The following is a 20,584-nucleotide window of genomic DNA, read 5'->3' as shown; positions in this document are numbered from 1 at the left end:
TGCACACTTTTTCCAAAAATCTAGATCCACTGCTGGTCATGAAAACTATGCCTTAATTATTCATCATCTATTTTATTTATTCTGCATTCTAATTATGAATGGTAATTAACAAGCTAATAAAAGACCCAAAGCTTTTGTAATCTATGCTCTATAGCCTCTAAATATGAATCTAAATGCGTTGTTTCTTTGACTTCAATAGGTTTACACCCATGAATACGGATGCCTTGTCTAAAGAAAACCTTTCTGAACCAGGCTTTTCTTTAGTATGCATTTTGATGACTACAAATGCAGATGAACATGGGGGAGCAGAAGAGAGCATGATGGTAATAGCAATTAAAATCATGCTGCTGTTCTGGTTGATAATGCATGAGTCATGGGAGGTCTAAAATTTTTCTTTTAACCTTTACCATCACACTAGAGCTCTATAATAATTGTTTATATGCCATAACTGAATGGTAAAACAAAGCTTTGAGAAACCTTTTTCAAATTTCCATTTGAATGGATGCTCACGGAAGGGACTAACTACTGGGCAACATACGTATATGGTAGAGCTTGAGGAAATTATACACTATTTTTAATGGTGATTTAGTAAGACTAAGATTTTGATTAATGTTAGAATAAAAGAGTTAAATCTGATTAAGAAGGAATGGTAACTTTATTCTGACTGCTGTAATTCTTAATTTTTCAACACTTAATTAAAACTTGGAAGAAATCGTTTCTTTGTTCAACACTCTCTCTTCACTTAAGGCCTAACCAATCTTTCCAATATATATATATTTAATTAGTCAATAAATACTCAACAACAACAACAAAATCAAGACTCTTCCTGATCCTTAGGAAAAAAAAAAGAAATAGAATAAACTTCTGGGGAAACAGAAGGCAGGGCAGGCAGGGGTAGGGGGAGGTTCCTCTTAGTCCTTCCACAAAGGGAGAAACAAAAATTACACACATATTTGCAAGTTATTTTAGACAACACAGTAGTGTTAGACTGAAGCAGTAGCCATTATGGCCAGGAATTATGCAACAGGCAAGGATTTCTAAGGGTGCATAATTAGGATAGAGATAGATAATCTTTTGAATGAAGATTCATAGATTCATAGATGTAGGGTTGGAAGGGACCTAAGTAGATCATCAAGTCCAACCCCCTGCCCTGGGCAGGAGAGAATACTGGGCTCATATGACCCCAGCTAAGTAATTGTCAAGTCTCCTCTTAAAGACTCCCAAGGTAGGAGCCAGCACCACTTCCCTTGGAAGTTGGTTCCAGATCCTAGCTGCCCTGACTGTGAAATAGTGTCTTCTAATGTCCAGCCTGAACCTACTTTCAAACAACTTATGACCGTTATTCCTTGTTACTACAGGTAGTGCTCGGGTGAACAGGGTCTCTCCCATTCCCCGCTGGTCCCCCCGATAAGTTTGTAGATGGCCATCAGGTTCCCCCTCAGCCTTCTCTTGTGAAGGCTGAACAGGTTCAGGTCCCATAGCCTCTCTTCATAGGGTCTGCCCTGCTGTCCCTAGATCATGCGAGTGGCCCTCCTCTGGACCCTCTCGATGCTGGCCACACCTCTCCTAAAGTGCGATGCCCAGAACTGGATGCAGTACTCCAACTGTGGCCTGACCAGTGTCACATAGATTGTGAGGATCACCTCCTTGGCCCTTCTTGTGATGCATCTGTGGATGCATGACAAGGTGCGGTTAGCCTTACTGACTACGTCCTCACATTGGTGGCCCATGTTCATTTTGGAATCGATAATGGCTACATGATCTCTTTCTGCCACTGTGCTTTCGAGAAGGGAGTTCCCCAACCTATAGGTATGCTGCTGGTTCTTACTGCCGAAGTATAGTACCCTGCACTTTTCAGTATTGAATCCCATCCTACCCTCATTTGCCCACCCCTGTAACCTGTCCAGGTCCAGCTGTATCCTGTCCCTCCCTTCTAGCGTGCCCACCTCACCTCCAGATCTTGGTGTCATCAGTGAATTTGAACAGGGTGCTTTTCACCCCCTCATCCAAGTCACCAATAAAGAGATTAAACAGTATGGGCCCAAGGACCGAGCCCTGGGGGACCCCACTGCCCGCATCCCTCCAGGTCGAATATGATCCGTCCACCACCACTCTCTGGGAGCAGTCCCTCAGCCAACTTGCAACCCATCTGACTGTGTAGGCATCAATGCCACAGTCACCTAGCTTTTTAATAAGAATGAGGTGGGAGACAATGTCAAAGGCCTTCCTGAAGTCCAGAAAGACTACATCCACCACGACACCTACATCCAATGATTTTGTGACCTGATCGTAGAAGGCAATCAGGTTTGTCTGACAGGACCTGCCCCTAATGAACCCATGCTGGTTGCCCCTGAGCATCATCCCCCCTGCTGGTCCTTCCCAGATGTGCTCTTGGATAATCTTCTCAAAGAGCTTCCCCAAGGCCTATAGTTGCCCGGGTCCTCCCTCCTCCCTTTTTTGAAAATGGGGACCACATTGGCCCTCTTTCAGTCATCTGGCACCTGGCCAGAGCAGCACAAGTGCTCGTAAAGCACTGCCAGGGGCCCCTCGATAACCCCTGCCAATTCCCTCAGCAGCCTGGGGTGGAGAGCATCTGGACCTGCTGATTTGAACATGTTCAGCCCCTCCAGAAGTTCCCTAACTCAGTCCTTCCTGACCCTAGGCCTGTCAGAGTCTCACCTGAGTCCATCCTGAATCTCAGTAGGGGAGTCCTGGTTGCAGCACAAAAAAATGGAGGCAAAGAAATTGTTAAAAAGGTCTGCCTTTTCCTCTGGTGCAGCCACCAGATTGCCAAGCGTATCCCGCAGGGGCCCCACGTTACCCGGTGCTTTCTTCATACTTCCTATGTATTTAAAAAAGGACTTTTTGTTGTCCTTGATACTAGCCCTAGTTCCGTATCTGCCTTAGCTTTCCCAACAGCCCCCCTACAAGCCTTAGCGATGGAGGTATACTCCTCTTTGGTGATAGCCCCTCTCTTCCACTGGGTGTACGCCTCTTTTTTTGCTTTCAGGCATTCCTGAATGCCTTTGGTGAGCCAGGGGGTCTTTTGAGCACTCTTGCCCACTTTGATTCTCATTGGGACTGTCACCTCTTGGGCTCGGAGGATTGTCTCCTTAAGGAACGACCACTCATCTTGGACACCCAGTTCCCCAACTCTCCAGGACCCCAGTGCCTCTCCCACCAATCTCCTCAACTCTTTGAAGTTGGCCCTCTTGAAGTCAAGGGCTACTGCCTTACTGCAGGCCCTTGACACTCTGCGATGTATGGTGAATTCCAGTAGGCGATGATCACTGTCACCCAGGTGGTCAAGAACCTGGGGTCCCTTCACCAGGTCATCACCTGTGGCTAGAACCAGGTCCAACAGGGCATTCCCCCTGGTGGGACTGTGCACCTCCTGGGTTAAGTGGAGGTCCTGTATCTCAGCAAGGAACTTTCATGAGCAGTCCGACCTGGGTGACTGTTCCTCCCAGCAGATGTCCAGGTAATTTAGATCACCCATGACGACTACATCCCTTGCCTTAAGTGCCTCTGCAAGCTGGTCGAAGAATTCACGGTCCAGCTCTTCCCCTTGGTTGGGTGGTCTGTAGTAGACCCCCACTGTTAAGTCCCTTTTCCCATGACCCCCTGTATTCTGACCCAGAGCACTTCAGCCTGCCCCTCCTCTGACCCCATCCTGTTAGTTGAGGATGTGTATTGCTCTTTGATGTAGAGCACCACACCCCCGCCTTTTCTCCCAGTTCTATCCCGCCTGTATAGTCTGTAGCCCCTAATGTTTACCGCCCAGTTGTGGGATGAATCCCACCAGGTTTCTGTGAGCCCTACCATGTCTGGGTTTGTACTAGCTATCTGGAGGGCAAGTTCCTCCTGCTTATTTCTAATGCTATGAGCATTAATGTAGAGGCATGTAAGGCCTTGTATTGGTGCATGCACCACCCCCAGATTATTAGAACTATCCGGAACCCTGTCACTTACCTGGGTACTCCTTGTGCTTGTCACCCGTTTTGGTTGGGAGGTGTCCTTCTGTCCTCCTGTGGCCCCATTCCCCAGTGAAGCTAGTTTAAAGCACGACAATCTTCATCAGGTTCAAGTAGTGACAGCCAACACAGCATGGTAAAAAAAAACCAGTTGTAAGGTGGGTAGAGAAATACCCATGGGTAGCAGACAACCAGAAGAAGAAAAGAAGCTGATTACAGGGAGATAAAGGCCTATCAAAAGGGAAGAAGAGTATAGGGGGCCTATACACATGCTCAGGGGTGGAAGGTGCATTTAAATTTGGGAGGTTCTCAGAGAGCTGCTCTAATAAAAACACTGCAGCATCACATGTATTAAGCCCCCGTGCATTTAAAAATGGCTGCAGGACACTTTAACTAAAATTCATTTGATGCACTTTACTTAAAGCACCCCAATGGCCATTTTTAAACCAGTGGGGGCTTATACACATGATGTTGCAGTGATGCTAGAGTGTTCTAATTATGCAGAGCATTCTAATGCTCACACTTGATTGAGTCTGCTCCGACACGTTCTAATTACACATGTACAGGCAACTGTCGTTACTATTTAAAGAGTCAACCAAAGCATAGAAATTTAAGGCACCATTTGAAGTAACCTGGGTATCTTCATGATGCAAACGCTTCATTTTATATAACATTTAGTGACTTAAAAAAATTTAAAAAAGCCCACTTCCAAACAGATTTTCCTGTTCAACCCCAAATCAATTTGTAATGGTTCTGGCTTTGTCTTGAGTCAAAACAACAAACTATGCCTACTGAGTGATTTTGAGTTGTAGATACGAGTTACTGCACGTGAACAGAGATGAATGTACGTGACTATTGTGATATAATGAATGACGCACTATAATGAAGGGTTCATGTAGATAGACGATTAAATATTTACACTGAGTCCTATCCCAGTGTAGTACTACACTTATAAGATTATTAGGGTGAACAAGCATCTTTCTGTATACCACTATGGGCTGCATCAAGCCTGTCTGTGGTTTGCACATTTGGGTAAACGTCGACCCAGGAAGATGTACTTCAAAGTGACTGCTCTTCCTTAGCAGCACTCCAAAGTCTTCTAGCTCCAATAGTTATAATAAAAGGATTGCCATAGTAGCCCCATTGTAGCTAAGAGTTGTGCCCAACATGAGCCAGGTGCTAGATCCAGAATGTGAGGGTAGTAGCACAAACAGATTTTGTTTATTGCAGCTGAATTCTTGATTGATGCAAAGTGTTTTCACTTTGTGTCTTTCCTCCATTTTATTAAGAAAACATTGTATATCCAGGTAACTCTTAAATATAAACTGTAGAACATTCATCGTCCAAAAGTCATTAGGCAAACTGTGTTTGTTTGGTTTTTATTTTTAAATTAATTTCCATTTTTGATTAACTATGCAACTGATTTTTAATATCACACTGGTGAAATTTCAAATTTGGGGAAAATATCATAATATGTTCTGTAGGACACTTTAGTAAAAGAAGAGTAGGAAAAGAAAGGGTGCAACATGCTTGGCAAATATTTATGTAAAAGATTCTTATTATATTTCAGTCAGGCCACCCCACAATCCTGGTAAGGTAAAATATTTTTTCTTTAATTTACATTAAGGTATTTTGATTATTTAATTTTTTTATTAATAACAGTATGAACCAGATCTTGTTCCACCTATTAGGTGCCTGTGTGTGATATAATTCCACCCTTCTCAAACTTCTGAAAAACCATCAGTTCATCTTCTTCTCATAATATACTGGCATCTTAGCCTTGATGACATCACATAATTACATCCAGGACAAGGATCCACCTACCTTTTCATTTCATAACAGCTTGTCAGAAATTTGAACAGGGTAAAATAGGACTGTATTTAGCTGTCCCAGTCCACTTAGGTGTCTAATAGAGAGACTAGGATCAGACCTTTTGGGCACGGACACACATACAAGCCCCTACTCTTAACTCATGGCACTCTATGTAAAGTGCCTTCCCACCCCTCTCCTCCAACCCAACAGACATTTGCTTGTTGGGTTGGGTTGGAGTGGGGATAAAGCCTACCTGTAGGAGTCTGAGGACTCTGCTTGAAGCCAAGGAGCCACCTCTCTTCCCCAGCCCTGCCCTCCCTTCCCAGCTCTGGGGCTGTCTGCAAGAAGGGAGAGGCAAGGTGGAATTAGCTGCTGGCTGGGGTTTGCCCAGCCTGATCTAGGTGGCCTGCGAAGTGTGGGGGGTAGCTTGGATCCAAACCCTGCCCCCCTCCCCCCCAGCTCAGGCCAGGCAAACCCCAGCCGGTAGCTTGCTCCTCCTCTCCTCTCCCTTCCTGCGGACAGCCCCAGGGATGGGGTTGGGCTGCATCAGCTCAGCCCTGAGGTGCACTAAAGTGCAGCACCTTCATTTAATACCTCAGTTGGTGATAGTTAATATGTTGCATGATTGGCCACTTTAAAAGAGCTCTGCAGCCATGCACTGTGTCATAGCTTGGCTGTAGAGCACTTTCAGAAGGCTGACTGCGAAAAACATAAGTTCTGTCTGCACCCTTTGTGCATTATATTGGGACCCTGGGTTAAGGCATCTTGCTATTGCTTCAGATGCCAATGTTAGCCTGGCAATGTCTGGACTCATGCTAAAGGCAGTTTCATAGTTTCATAGTTATTAGGGTTGGAAGAGACCTATTAGGTCCCTTCGAGTCCAACCTCCTGCTCTGGGCAGAACAGAGCACTGGGGTCAGATGACCCCAGCCAGGTGTCTGTCCAATCTCCTTTTGGATATTTCCAAGGAAGGGGACAACACCACCTCCCTTTGTTGACCTAGCTGTAAATGGGTGCCTAGACATTCTAGCTGTGAAGTTAAAAGTAGACAGATATAATGCTACTCATATCGCTCCTTTGCATGCCTTTGCCTTCAGAAGCAGGTGTGCCTTGATCACACTAACTTGATTGGCCCTTAGATTCAAGCAAACTTTTAACTTGGTATGGATGTATTAACATTGATATTTAAACTTCTATTTTTCTTTCAGTTTCTGATTTGCAGTAGCAAAAGTACCTCCTAAAATATAAAATGACAGATAGGATGTCTAACTGTATAGGCAAAAAAAAAAAATATTTAAGCAGTTATAACTTTAGTATTTTAAAGTGTTTTTTTCAAACTTACCCAATTTCTCATTGAGTAGTAGTACTTACATACAAAATTGGAACTTCAGTCATGTTCCAGTTATTCATGTACAGTTAAATGTTTTATTACTTGTAAAGTTGGGAAAAATGTTCTGTTCCTCACTGATCATGTATCTGAAAACTGAATAGTTGGATTCTAGTCAAACATTCAGAGAAATTGGCTTTGAGCTCAGACTAATGGAAAATTTGAGCCCATTGGAGAATATTTGAGAAAGATATAAGCACTCAGAACAGGAATTTATGATGGGCCGACTTGCAACCATAGCTGCAAACATTTATGCCCATATTTAAATTTCAGCATGTGAGCAGTGCTGTTATAAGAAAACACATGTGTGTTTTCCCCCTATCCTACAATAAGCTGCCTGTGGACAGATCCTGCACTTTTTGTGAAGCTTTGCTGTAATCAGCAGAGTTCCATGCAGATTGTCTTTCTGTGACGAGTCTAATGCAGGCTTAAATGTTAGGTCTTAATATATTTTTTTCCTTATGCAGACCTGGTCTATACAGGGAAGCATTTGTAAATGTGTATATTAAGTATGTCCTGGGTATGACCATAAGCTGCATCCAACTGGAAGTCTGGTGGCAATGTGGTGGGGCTACTCGTGTGGGGGTAGCTCCTATAAAATACCACAACGCTGCAACCTCCAGAGTAAGGCAAGTATAGGGCACCTCAAAACCCTAGCCCCCACTGCCTTGTGGGCACTCCTTGGTTGGAGAAAGGCTAAGGGACATCACCCTGACAGAAGTGCGCCCTCTATGAAGTGTTAGGCAGTCAGCAGCAGTTCTTATCTGTTGCTCTCTGGCAGAAGCTAGTCATCAAGGCACTAAATGTCTGGACTCAGTTTGGCCTTTGGACGCTGTCTTAGTGGTCTAAAGAGGGGATGGCAGGCCTAGGGCAGCCTCCACTCCTCCATACTCTTGCCAAGACATGTACGTCGAAAGTGATGGTCGCAGGACTCCATACAAATGGATTCATCAGGCACCTGACTAGACCTCTTATGCGTACACTATGATCTAGAGGATCCACAGTTCCCTACTATTAATAGTTTTAAAATTCAACTGCCTTGCCTACAGTAAAGGTAAAACCAAATTTAACATGATGCTACTTAAATGTATTTTCTAACCTAATGCAATTTCCCATATATAGACAAAGGATGAGGTGCAAGAATGAACATAGGCACTACAATGTGATCAAGTGCCTAACTTGTATGGGCTGTGTCATCTAGTAGAATCCACTGTCCTCACTTGATTGCCTACGTTCCTTAGATGCATCAGAATGAGATCCACAAAGCCTGCCTGCCAAGCAGAGATCTCTGTAGCCTACAGCATGGAGGGAAAGATCTTTACCATCCAGGCTGTGTATAAAGAAGCAGATCATGTCATCTTCACATAGAGCAAGATGGTAGGAAAAGTAAAGGTGACAGATGGACGGGGAGCAAGTGCTCCCCTTTTTAGGTACTTAGTTAACTCCAGGATTGTGGGGGAGTTCTTTCCACTTGGGATTCACGATTATGAATCGTCTTCTAAAGTAATGCACATAAACCAGCTCCTTTTCACAAAACATATCTGGAAGAGGAAGTGGTGTCATTTCTCCTTTTACAACAATACTCAATAGCTCATCAAGGGTATGGGAGACAAATCCTTCCTCTGCCTGACAGGTCTTGAACCTAAATATCCTACAAGAGTGCCCTTGACATTCAGTGATGGTCTCCCCTGTTGAAGCTACTTATTTTGCATGGGATGCTTAAAAATTCAGTGGAACAGGGATTATACCCAAGCTCCTTCTCATCCCCAGTGAGCACTCTAACCACTGCAACAGAGAATATTTCTCTCACGCTGTCATCTGGATGAATTAATACTTAATTATTGCATGTAGTATGGAACAGCTTCAACAGGAAGGATTGGGCTTTCCCTCATCCCATTCCAGAATATTTTCTAGCCTGGTGGCTAGGATTCTCTCCTGGGAAGTGAAAGATATGGCTTCAAATCCTCTCTAGTACAGGAGATTTTTAAATTTGTTTCCCACATCTCACTGGATTACTGGGTAAAAGGGAGGAACTTCTTCCTCTGTCTGTTTTGTGCAGAGGCCAGTTTGATAGGGTTGATCTAACTACTAGATCAAGTTCCATAGGCAGGGCAATGTATAGATTGTGAAATCTGAGGGTCCTAGCTGGTTGGCACCGTAGGTACTTAAGAAACTTTACTGGCAAAGTATTAGGCTCCTAGGGGCTGCAGGTGCCGCTAGGGTTACATGGTAGCTGAATGAGAATTTTGAGGATCTAACCATTTTTCCTTTGACACCAGAAGTGACACTTAGGCACCAGAGAGTCCTTGTGTAAATGTAGACCAAAGTCATTGTGGGCATATAGTTGGGCGCACTCATCTTCAGCTTTCTGTTTGTATAAGAACACGGAGAGCTTTCCTCCTCTGTAGGTTGCCAGCTGTATCCACCAAGCAAAATACAAAAATGATTTCCCTTCATAGTTTAGACATCTCTTTAATTGCATCACCAGTAAGATGCAAACTTATTGCTCTGCTGCGTTTTTACAGGTATACCTGCTGTTTCAAGAAGAATTGATACATACTGCATTTTAATACAATGGACTTAAGCCACTTGAAAATAGCCGCATGTCCATGTTGGGTTTTTTTGTTGTTTTAAAGAACGCCTACCGTGAAAAGCAGCTTTGAGCATCTAGAGCAACTGAGGTTCTTCAGGTAGATGTGATATCTTTTATTAGATCAACTTTTATTAGTCCCTTCCAGCCCTAATGTCTATGAAACTTGTCTACAATAAAGGTAAAACCTATGAAACTGAATAGCATTTGATCATGTCATCCTTCACATCAAACCCTATCCACTCTGCAGCCCACAGCACGGCAGGAAGGATCTTTACGGTCCGGGCTGTGTCTAAAGCAGCAAATCATCAAATTGTACCAGCTCTGTAGCCTAGGCACTGATCTTTACCATCCAGGCTCTGAACAACGAGTTGATCTTGTACTAACAGTATGCTGGTATGGAGGAACAACTGAATTGCAAACCCTCCGGGGGGGGGGGGTGTTTTGTAATTCTCTTAGAGTTGGTTTCTCCACCTGCTTATGCTTCGTTCACGTCAGGTGCGTGGAAGTGGGTGAGGGTCCTGGGCTGGACTTCAGAAGCTCTGCCCCTAGCCCCTGCCTCCCAGCCAGCCTCCTGGAAGCAGGAATCACTCTAGAAACATCTCCCCTCGCTGCAGCGCCCGGCTCTCCCCGAGCCAATGAAGGCTGGACTCCCCCCTCCCCCAGCCCGCCCTGGGGACAGCGCAGCGAGCAGCCACATGGCAACTGCAGGCGGCTGCACAAAAGAGGCACGCGCGGGTGGAAAAATACAGCCCTGGCTCCCGGCTCAAGTTTCTTCTCCCTGACCGGGGGGAGGCAAAAAATAGCTTGAAAAAAACAGGCAGCAGAGAACCCGCATCTGCAACCGGAGACAGAGGGGCACACGAGTCGGAGTCATGCTGCAGGCAGAGGGGGGAGGGGAAGAAGCACCACCCCCACTGCAGGGGCGCGCCGAGCTGCTGGGCCACTCCGCTAATGGCCGCCGCGAAGCCCCGCCCCTCACCCGGATTGGTTGGCGCGACTTCGTCAACGCTCGGCCTTTTCCGCCGCCCGCCGTCTCCAGACGGGCTTTATGTCTGCGGGCCCCGCGCGCCTGCGCGGCCGCCATCTTAGATCAGCGCCTCCTCCTCCTCCCCCCTCCCAGCCGGCCCAGCGCCGTCCTCCAGCGCCGCGCGCGGAGCTGGGGGGACGCGCCGTGACAGGGAGCGAGCCGCCGGGCAGCGCGGCAGGCTGGAGCAGCCCGCTCGGGGCGTCTGCGCAGGCAGCGGCGCGGAGAAGGGGCTGCGCGGCGCGGCGGGGCGGTGCCGCCCCCCCCTTCGGTCTCTTTAAAGGCAACATGACTCGGCTCCATGGCTGCCACTGACGGCGATGCCCCTGCCCGGCCCCGGCCGCCCGCGCCACAGCCAGGCCCGTACGTATCCGCCCCGCCCCGCCCCGCCCGGCCGCGGCCTCGCTGCTCGCCCCGGGGGCGGCTCGGCCCGGCCTGCGCGCGCGCGCGTGTGGGGGGGGGGGTGGGTTGGGGGGGGAGGGGTGTGTGTGCGCGCGCGGTGCGCCCCGTGCCAAGCTAACTGCGTGCCTGTCTGTCTCTCCGTCTCCGTGTCTCTGCCGGGGAACCGCGCTCCTAAAATAACCCCGCTACAATGCGCCAGCCTGACTCAGCCGCAGACAGCAGCAGCAGCAGCAGCAGCGCGAGGAGGAAGATGGCGCACCCGGCGATGTTCCCTCGAAGGGGCAGCAGCAGCAGCAGCACCACTGGTAGTGGCAGCGTCCCCCCTCCCAGCGCCGGTGCCGGCGGTGTTGCCCTCTCCGCGGAGGAGTATCAGCCACCTCTGCTGGGCCAGCCGCTGCTGCCTGCGTCTCCCGCAGCAGCGTCTGCCTCGCCGGGTCCCCAGCCGGCACCTCCTCCTCCACAGAGCCTGAACCTCCTCCCGCAGGCACCGCTCCCGCAGCAGCCTCTGGGCCAGGCCGGAGCACAAATGAAGAAGAAAAGCGGCTTCCAGATCACTAGCGTGACCCCGGCCCAGATCTCGGCCAGCATCAGCTCCAACAACAGCATAGCCGAGGACACGGAAAGCTACGACGATCTGGATGAGTCCCACACGGAAGACCTGTCATCTTCCGAAATCCTGGATGTTTCGCTCTCCAGGGCCACTGACTTGGGGGAACCCGAACGGAGCTCCTCTGAAGAGACTTTAAACAACTTCCAAGAGGCTGAGACTCCAGGGGCTGTCTCTCCAAACCAGCCTCACCTTTCTCAGCAGCACCCTCCTTTGCCTCACCCTGCCCAGCAGAGCGTTGTGATCAATGGGAGTGTTCACCCGCATCACGTTCACCACCACCATCCCCTCCATCACCATGGCCATCACCATCCATCTGCTCCTGGAGTGGGCAGCACACCAGCCTCTGGAGGACCACCTCCCAGTCCATCCTTTAGAAAACTGTCCACAACTGGAAGCTCTGACAATGTTATAACAACTGCACCAGTTTCTGCTGCATCATCCACTGGTAGCCCGGCATCTGTCATGTCCAGTATCCGCACTACAAGTACTCCTGGCAATATAGGTGTGAGTCCTGTTACTGGAACTAGTACGTTAAGTAATATGGGTGGTGGTAGCTCTGGTGTGACGAGCGGCATGGCTGGTACTGTAAATTTAAACAACATTACAAGTACTGGTAACGTAAATGCTTTGTCTGGAACTGGCAGCAGTGTTAATGTGAATATCTTGAGTGGTATTGGCAATGGTACGAGTGCTTCCTCTAATGTCATTAACAATGTTACTAATCCAACAGCAGGACTGGGATCAAGTCAGCAGCAGCCTGCAGCTGGCACGTCAAGGTTTAGAGTTGTAAAATTAGATTCCAGCTCCGAACCTTTTAAAAAGGGGAGATGGACATGCACTGAATTCTATGATAAAGACAACACTGTTGCAGTTACAGAAGGAGTAGCAGTAAACAAAGCGGTAGAGACTATAAAACAAAACCCACTTGAAGTGACTTCTGAAAGGGAGAGCACCAGTGGGAGTTCTGTTAGCAGCAGTGTAAGCACACTGAGTCACTACACAGAAAGTGTGGGAAGTGGAGAAATGGGAGCACCTACTGTGGTTCAACAGCAAGCATTTCAAGGTGTGGGTCCACAGCAGATGGATTTTAGCAGTGCTGGTCCTCAGCCTATTCCAGCATCCAGTATACCACAGAGTGTTTCTCAGTCACAGCTTGCTCAAGTCCAGCTGCATGCCCAAGAAGTAAACTATTCGCAGCAAAAGCAAGGGGTCCAGCCTCCTGTGTCGGCCAGCCTAACCACCGTTACTGGAGTTCAATCAACCCCAGTTAATATAGTAGGTGTATCTTCAGCTTTAGGCCACCAACAACCTGCCATGCAGAGTATGGCTCAACAACAACTACCATATTCTCAGCCAGCACAACCTGTGCAAACTTTGCCAGTTGTACAACAGCAGCAATTACAGTATGGACAACAACAGCAGCAACAACAAGCAGTTCCTACACAGATGGCCCCAGGGCTTGTTAAACAAGTGAGTCAAAACTCTGTTACAGGGACTATGCCAGACTACATGCAACACCAACAGATACTTCAGACTTCAGCACCTGCCATGCAGTCTGGTACTACAGCAGTAGGAACAGGCACGCCAGTTCCTGTTGCTCAGGCACCAAGCATGCAGCCTTCAGTACAAGCACACCCTGCCGTGACACCAGCCCAGCCTGTTGCACATGCTCAAACAGCAATGCCAGCGGTAGGTACTAGTGGTCAGATTATGAATGTTGGACAACAAGTAAGTGTACCTACAGTTGTGCAGCAGGCACCTGGTGCAAACCAAATTCCTCCTTCAGTTATGCAACCAAGCACTGCTCCTCCAGCTTCACAAGTGGTGCAGCCTGTTCAGACTGGGATAATGCAGCAAGGACTACAGTCTGGTGGCCCAAGCCTTCCTCAGCAAATGATCATTGCTCAGCAAAGTACTTTGTTACCTGTACAACCACAGGCACAGGCCGTAGAATCTGTAGCGCAAGGAATGACCAGCCAGCAGTTGCCTGCAGTTAGTCCTATACCTTCTGCTAGTACTGTTCCTGCTCCAAGCCAACCTAGTTCAAATATCCCTCCTGGTATACCTTCTGCTTCTATAAGTATGGGTCCACCACACAATATAGCACAAGCTTCAACTGTACAAAATGGGAATTTGGTTCAAAGTGTTGCTCAGCCTTCCGTGATATCAACAAGTATAGGTATGCCAGTAGCACCAAGTGTGCCGCAACAGGTACCACTAAGCTCCACCCAGTTCCCTGCACAGTCACTAACTCAGTCAATTGTAAGCCAAATTGAAGATGGCAGGCGCCCTACAGAGCCTTCCTTAGTTGGTTTACCTCAAGCTGCTAGTGGTGAAAGTGGTGTTGGAGCATCAGGTCTTTCAGATGGGAGTGGCAGCAGCATAACGTCCTCTGCTTCCCTTTTTCCTCTGAAGGTACTGCCGCTGACAACACACCTTGTTGATGGTGAGGATGAGAGGTAAGAACATGTCAACTTTACAAATGGGCTATATATCCCTTTTGTATATGTTAACTAGCAGTTGCCATGCAACTATGTCACAAAATGAAGTACAATATTGTATGCACAGTTTTAATACTTTTATTTTATGGGAGAAGGATTGTTTCTCAAGTGACAGCACATAGCTGCTCTCTTTAAAATTCTCACTGCTGCCCTTGAGAGGAATGGATTTTATTGATTGCGCTCTGTAACTTATATTGCATGAGTATGTTGTATTTGTGTAGTAATAAGTAAGGGGGTGTGTATGTTACATGTAGCCACATGGACAGGGACTGACAAAAATACTCCTGAGTTTTACTTGCATCAGCTATACTTTGATTCCACTTAAATACAGTGAAATTCGGTATGCCTCACAAGCCTTGCACTCTCTTCTGTCCAGGTTCTTTTTTTCAGGTTTTGTCTTATTCAGGGTTGAACCACCTGTGACCATGCTCTGTGAAATGTTTTGGCCTCCAGCAGCGACTTCAGGCGATTGGGTTGTAGTGGGGAAGAGGGGATAATTTTGAAATGGATTAATTTAGAGGTTGGTCCAAACCTCTGTGCTTCCTTCCCGTGTTCTCCATTGTTTATTGTCCCTTTCCTCTTCCCTTCCCTGACACTTGTTGCTTGTTGAATCCAGTGTCACAGTTGCTCTGTTCCTTTGCAGCTGATGTGCCTGTACTGCGCAGAGTGCCTGAGTAACAACTATTATATTATTAAAAACCAACCAAATTAACAAATAGCTTTACACCCTTGCTGTTTCAAACAGATTGGGGTGGGGGTGTGTGCATGTGTGTATGCACATGTGCATGTGCTGGGTTCTTGAAGACTGTGTAGGGGAGCCATGTCAATTTCCAAGGCTCCTGTCTGCACAGAATGTAGCAGCCTTGGCAAGAGCCATTTAAAACTGCTATTGTTTAATATTAATTGTGTCTGGAAATCCTTGATGGGATTAGGGCCCTGTTGTTGATATGCATTTGGAGATTGCCCATGAAGACTTGATCACTCTTGCAAAGAATTCATAGTCTGAGGTGAAGAAAGGCTGCTAGTGTTAGAGATGACTAACATAAAACAGAATTAAATGGCACTGAATATGCTACGGGGTAACTCCCCCCCGTCCCCCATCAAAAATGGAAAGATTCATTCAGACTAGAAGTGGAAGAAATAAAGTAGTTAACTTTCTTTTGTCTCCAGTTCCTCTTTCAGTGCAGCCTGAATGAGACAGGAGGGATGCATGGTTGCTTGGTTTGTTTGTTTTTCCTTAACTCAAAATTATTGGGTTCATTTAGCCCATTTAATTCTGAGGAATAGGAAAGGACAAATTTATCTTCTTGATGACTTGATTTTTTTTAGGATGCTGACAGGTGTTGTTTTGTTTTGTCCCATTTTCTTTATGCTCTTTTGGGATTTGTTCTTTTTTGCTGTTGAGTGCATATATATTAGTCTCTTGTTTGAGGAAGCAATATTGTGCTTAGTATATACTTAAGTAACTACCCAGGAAGTATGTTCATTAAGTAAAATGGTGGCATCCAGATTCTGGGATGTCAGTGTTTTATGTCTCAAGATTAATATACATACATCACAAGTAGTTCTAAATCTGACAGAGGAGAATACAGAAGAATAATGTAATTGAATGATGCTGAGTGATGACATAATTGGACTGAAGAAGAAGCTGTAAAATTCCATTGAGTATACACTTTTTTTGGAGGGTGGAAAAATTAACCTGGGTAATATTTGATTTAAATTGAAGCCCAGATTTTATTGAAAGCATTTTATAATTGTGTAAAGCTGTATCCATATCTTCTATCCTGAAGTTGTTAACCCTGCAATTTCTTCTTAGTAATACCTATAGCACTTCCGGGCCCAATTATTAGAAGAGGGGCATACCATCTACGTCCTTTAAGGAGCGGAATTTTCTCATTCAAAGCAGTACCTAGTATTTGCCAAGTGTAACTCAGATCGCCTTTTCTCTGCCACGTTTTGAAATAAAGTGGAAAAAGATCTTAAAGATGAGTTGCCTGATAGGATATCCTGTGGAAAATTAATCTACAGACTTCTTTTATTAAGGAGAATATAAAAGCAATACTGGTACAGCTCTCATTAATAAGCTGTTTGCTCTGACTGCTGTTCTTAGTCTGTCAGATATGCCTCAGCTATTGACATGTCAAGTGCTAGACTTGTCATCTGTCCTAATAGCTCAGTCTTGTAAAATATAGGTTGATTTCCTCCTTGATGGTAGGTATCTTTTTTTTTTCCTTGAGTCATGGTATATACTGAGTCTGTTAAAATGCATCTTCTTGGTAATTTGTTAGATAAGGGGCTCAGTTTACTTTTAACTTGGTTATTAAAGCATGTCACTTTTGGATGTGATTATTTCATCATACATATATGATGTAGTAATGGAAAAATATTTACCAAATCTCTTGCTTTTATTCCATTTTTAATACCCTCAGAACCTTTTAAATAAGTTTTGTTATTGGCCAAGCTTTCTTATTAGAGATATAGATAGATATCTATATCTCTAATAAGAAAGCTTGGCCAATAACAAAACTTATTTAAAAGGTTCTGAGGGTATTAAAAATGGAATAAAAGCAAGAGATTTGGTAAATATTTTTCCATTACTACATCATATACATGTTATGGAATGTGTCAAAGTAACACCTCCTTTGACAGTGTTTGCTTATCATGCCAATGAAGCAGTTACAGTAGGAATCAGTGTGTGGCATGACTGGCACAGTTTTTAGCTTTTAGTTTACAGATAAATACAAAATCCAAGTCTTTTAACAGTATTATACTAATTGCTCTAAGTCTGCAGTTAATTTAACAGCAGTTCAGTTTTTTGTTTCAAATGTTTCAATCCTAGTTATAAGCATTTATGAATGAAAATGTAGAGAAGTACTGCAACAACCTTTTCTTTATTTGTTTACTTCCTGCACTTGAGGGCACTTCACATTATAGTCACTTTCATTATTTCCTCTGTAGCCCATTTCACCAGTTTGCCTGGAGCTTTTATTTTCCCTTCCCTTCCCTTCCCCCACTCCACTCCCCTCCCACTCATTTAGCTGAAGAGTAAGAAAATGTGGTTGGATCTCAGTTTGGTGGGCTTTGATTTAAAGGCATATGTAATACTTGAAAGTGTTTTGTGTCCATTTTTTAAAATGTGAGATTGGTATCAAAACTATACAGATAGCGATAATCTTTATGGAAGGAATTTTGACTATAAATTGTGGATGCATTAAACCCACCCAGCTGAATTATTTTGGACAAGGACTTTTAAGGTATCTTTGAGAGAAAACTATCTTAAACTAAAGGGTGCAATCAAAAATAAGGAGAAGTTTTACAGGAAAATGTGTACATATGCGAGCTATTCAGACCAACAGTAAACATGAGATTTTTACACGTTGCCAACTCGCTCTCAGACTGCAGATTGCAAGTAAAATGCATTGTGGAAAGCAAGCCAGGTGGTGGAATTGTGAAGATCGTGTATATGGAGGATAAACCTGCTTTTCCTGAGACCTGTTCTGAACTGTTCTTTGAATTTTAGTTAAGCAGCTTCTTAGTCCTCTTTTAACTAGGATTTTATTGTTGTGTGTTAAGTTTGGGTAGTGTGTGTGTCCTTAATAGTTTAGCACCTTAATTATTTGCACTCACCTAACAGGGTTGCTTTTAGTTAAAACATAAATCTTTAAGCACTCTTACGCTACCAGTTTCAGTAAATAACTCTAAAAACTTACCACTGATTTCAAAATTTGTATCCCAGAAGAGTATGTTTGAGTCTTAAATCTTCAAAGATTTGGCTATTTGCATAATTTAGAAATACAAACTATGTTTACTTGCTCACTTTGGTGAATCAAGGAATTCAATAGTCTTCCATGGTAAAAAGAACATTTTTGCTACTATGTTATACTGTCTAGTTCAGTTTCACTTGCCTTGGTGAAACAGAATGCCAAGCTCAGGCAAGAGGAACTTTGTTTCTTCTCTGCTATACGGGAAGCAATGAGCAAGGCAAAAGTCTTCACTTATTCCTGCCTCCTAGCTGCTGGGAAGGAGTTCTCTTCCCTTCATTTTGTAGGTGTCTTTGTTTTCTCTCAGACTTTGATGCATTGGGTTATGTTCATTTTAACACACAAGGAAAGTTGCAAGGGTATGTTGCAACACAATGTACACTTTACCCTCAGTGCTTGGGGAGGTGTTGGAGGGGGTGTAAAGGAGCAAACAGACCTCATCCTTTGTGTAGAAGTAGCTTTCTTTGGCACCTTTGATGGGTGTGCTGTATCTCATGCCATGATACATGATGTGGTGAAGAGTGGCACAGTGGCTAGCACTTCATGGCTTTACCTAAATGGATGTAGATCTAGTGAACTGTTGATGGTGGTATGAGAACCATACTTCAACACTGTTTGTTGGAGATGCTGAGAAATATACTTTTCCAGGCAATAGTTTGATTTATCTTCTCCCCCCCTCCCCCCCAAGGAATTACCCTTAACCTTTAGAGGTCTGGTTCTTGGTGCTGTTCCATAATATTCTTGGAAATTGATTCATAATCAGGTCAAACTATTTCTGCATGCGAGTCTGAGAGAATTTTTCTGAGCTATTTAAGACTGAAAAGCAGTCATGCGACTTTCTCAGAGGTTCAGGGTTTTTAATTTTAATTTGGTAATAATTTTATAGACTTTTAAATATTTGCAAATAGAGGACTTCAGAATTCCAGAATTGGTTTGATATACTGGTAGTCTGAGACTCGGTCCTGGTCATAATGCTGGTTGATTAAGTCCCAATGGAATGATGAGTCTCTCCTTCCTTGGTGAGATTGTCAGGTTACCAGAAAAAATTAAAACAGCAGGTTATTTACACTTTTAATAATGAATCCTGTAATGGTTGGGCGGTGGATGGTTGAGGCATCTGTGCTGGAAATAATAAATAGTAATAAAGCATTTAACTGTGGAGAGAAAATAACACAGAATGTAAGAAGGCTAGCTAGAAGGGAACAGGTCTGGAAAAGACATAAAAGGTGGACCAAGCCATTAACTAAATATCGGCTTCAGGCACAGTATTATAAAGAGAAAAATGTTTTGGTGGAAGAATTCCATGCAAAGCAAGCAAGGTAGTAATAAGTATTTAAGTATGGTCTTGACGCATGTTTCCACTTGGACTCTTTTGGTGTATTCTATACTCATGGTTTGAGAGTACAAGGAAAACGAGAGAATACAGAGCATTATAACAAAATTGGTACAAGACTTTGAGTTTAAAATTTATGAGAGAACATATTATATTTCTGTTATGTACTATCGTCTTGATGTGTTTAACAAAAGTGCCTACTGCATTTTAGTGTAGTAATCCAAAGTTATGAATATTTGGATAGCACCATGGTTGTTTGGGCTCATAATGGTTATTTTGCATTGAATGAACTGTAAGTAGGTCTTACTCTTATTACTGTCTTTTTTGCCTTTTCCTGCCTTATTGGTTCCCAGGATAGTGCAACATTAAGTGGAAATAGGCTTCATGTTTTATGGGTCACTCTAAACAAGGGACTGTGATAAGTCTGTAACCTATTTCAAGGAAGCTCTAACAGTGGGTTTTCTTGCATGCACATGCAACTTCTTTCAAATTTCAGTAGCTGAAAAGTGAAGCATTCATAAGGAAGGCAATATGCTAATAACAATTTCTGCCTCTGCAGGGGTGGGTTGGGAAGGGAAGAGGGAGGAAGGTTGAAGGGAGCCCACATGTGCCGTTACTTAGCTGCTACCTGTGGACAACTGCTTAGTTACTTATTGCTATTTAATATTTTCTTTAAAAAGATTCTCCCCCCCCCCTTCATTCTGCCTTCCAAGAACAAGGTTTGTCTCGTACTCAGGAGTATATTGTACGTGAAAAAATATGGGATAAGCAAAGGAGCATGATTATTCAAGAATATAATAGGACAAGAAACCAAAGCCCGATGCTAAGCTAGGCAGAGAAAAGCTCTTAAGAACAAATGCTGCCTGACCCAGCACAACCCCCCCTAGTGGGAAGAGCCCCATGGTGCCCTTGGCCGTGAGCATGCAGCGACAGCCCACTCTCACCCTGCACGCAAATCAGGGGGGGGGCACATTCCTCCCTTGGGGGTGCATGCAGTGGCAGAAGTGCACCCCTCATGCCCCTTGGATGAGCCACTTGCGGCTCCATCCTGTACCCTGCCTTGTCCTGGCCAGACAGCACCTGCTGTAGCCCTTGCGCCAGCCCTACTCCCTCCCTCACTGTGGGGGCTTCAATCTGCTCTTACCCCTTCTCTATAGATTTACCAGCTGGCCACTGCTCTTTGAGCT

General features: G+C 44.9%; 1 protein-coding gene across 23 annotated transcripts in view; it reads left to right on the top strand.

The window, feature by feature from the left end:
- The first annotated feature begins 10,869 nt into the window (after window positions 1-10,869).
- The window catches only part of TSC22D1 (TSC22 domain family member 1), a 313,047-nt gene continuing 303,332 nt past the window's right edge, over window positions 10,870-20,584 (top strand). For 14 of the 23 annotated variants that reach the window (XR_002094409.2, XR_009461670.1, XR_009461751.1 and 11 more), the window contains exon 1: window positions 11,383-14,261. Coding sequence is in view for 15 of the 23 variants with exons in the window: in XM_059726181.1 (XP_059582164.1) it covers window positions 11,383-14,261 (2,879 nt within the window). In the remaining 8 variants the exon portion in view is untranslated. Of the gene's footprint in view, window positions 11,154-11,382; window positions 14,262-20,584 lie in introns of those variants that run through there. The other 9 variants (XR_002094412.2, XR_009461833.1, XR_002094411.2 and 6 more) reach the window with 3 other exon arrangements.

The sequence above is a fragment of the Alligator mississippiensis genome, chromosome 1 (genome assembly GCF_030867095.1).
Source record: "Alligator mississippiensis isolate rAllMis1 chromosome 1, rAllMis1, whole genome shotgun sequence".
Classification (NCBI taxonomy): Eukaryota; Metazoa; Chordata; order Crocodylia; family Alligatoridae; genus Alligator; species Alligator mississippiensis.
Note: the sequence above shows the minus strand (reverse complement) of the source record. Positions and strands in the feature narration are given on the sequence as shown.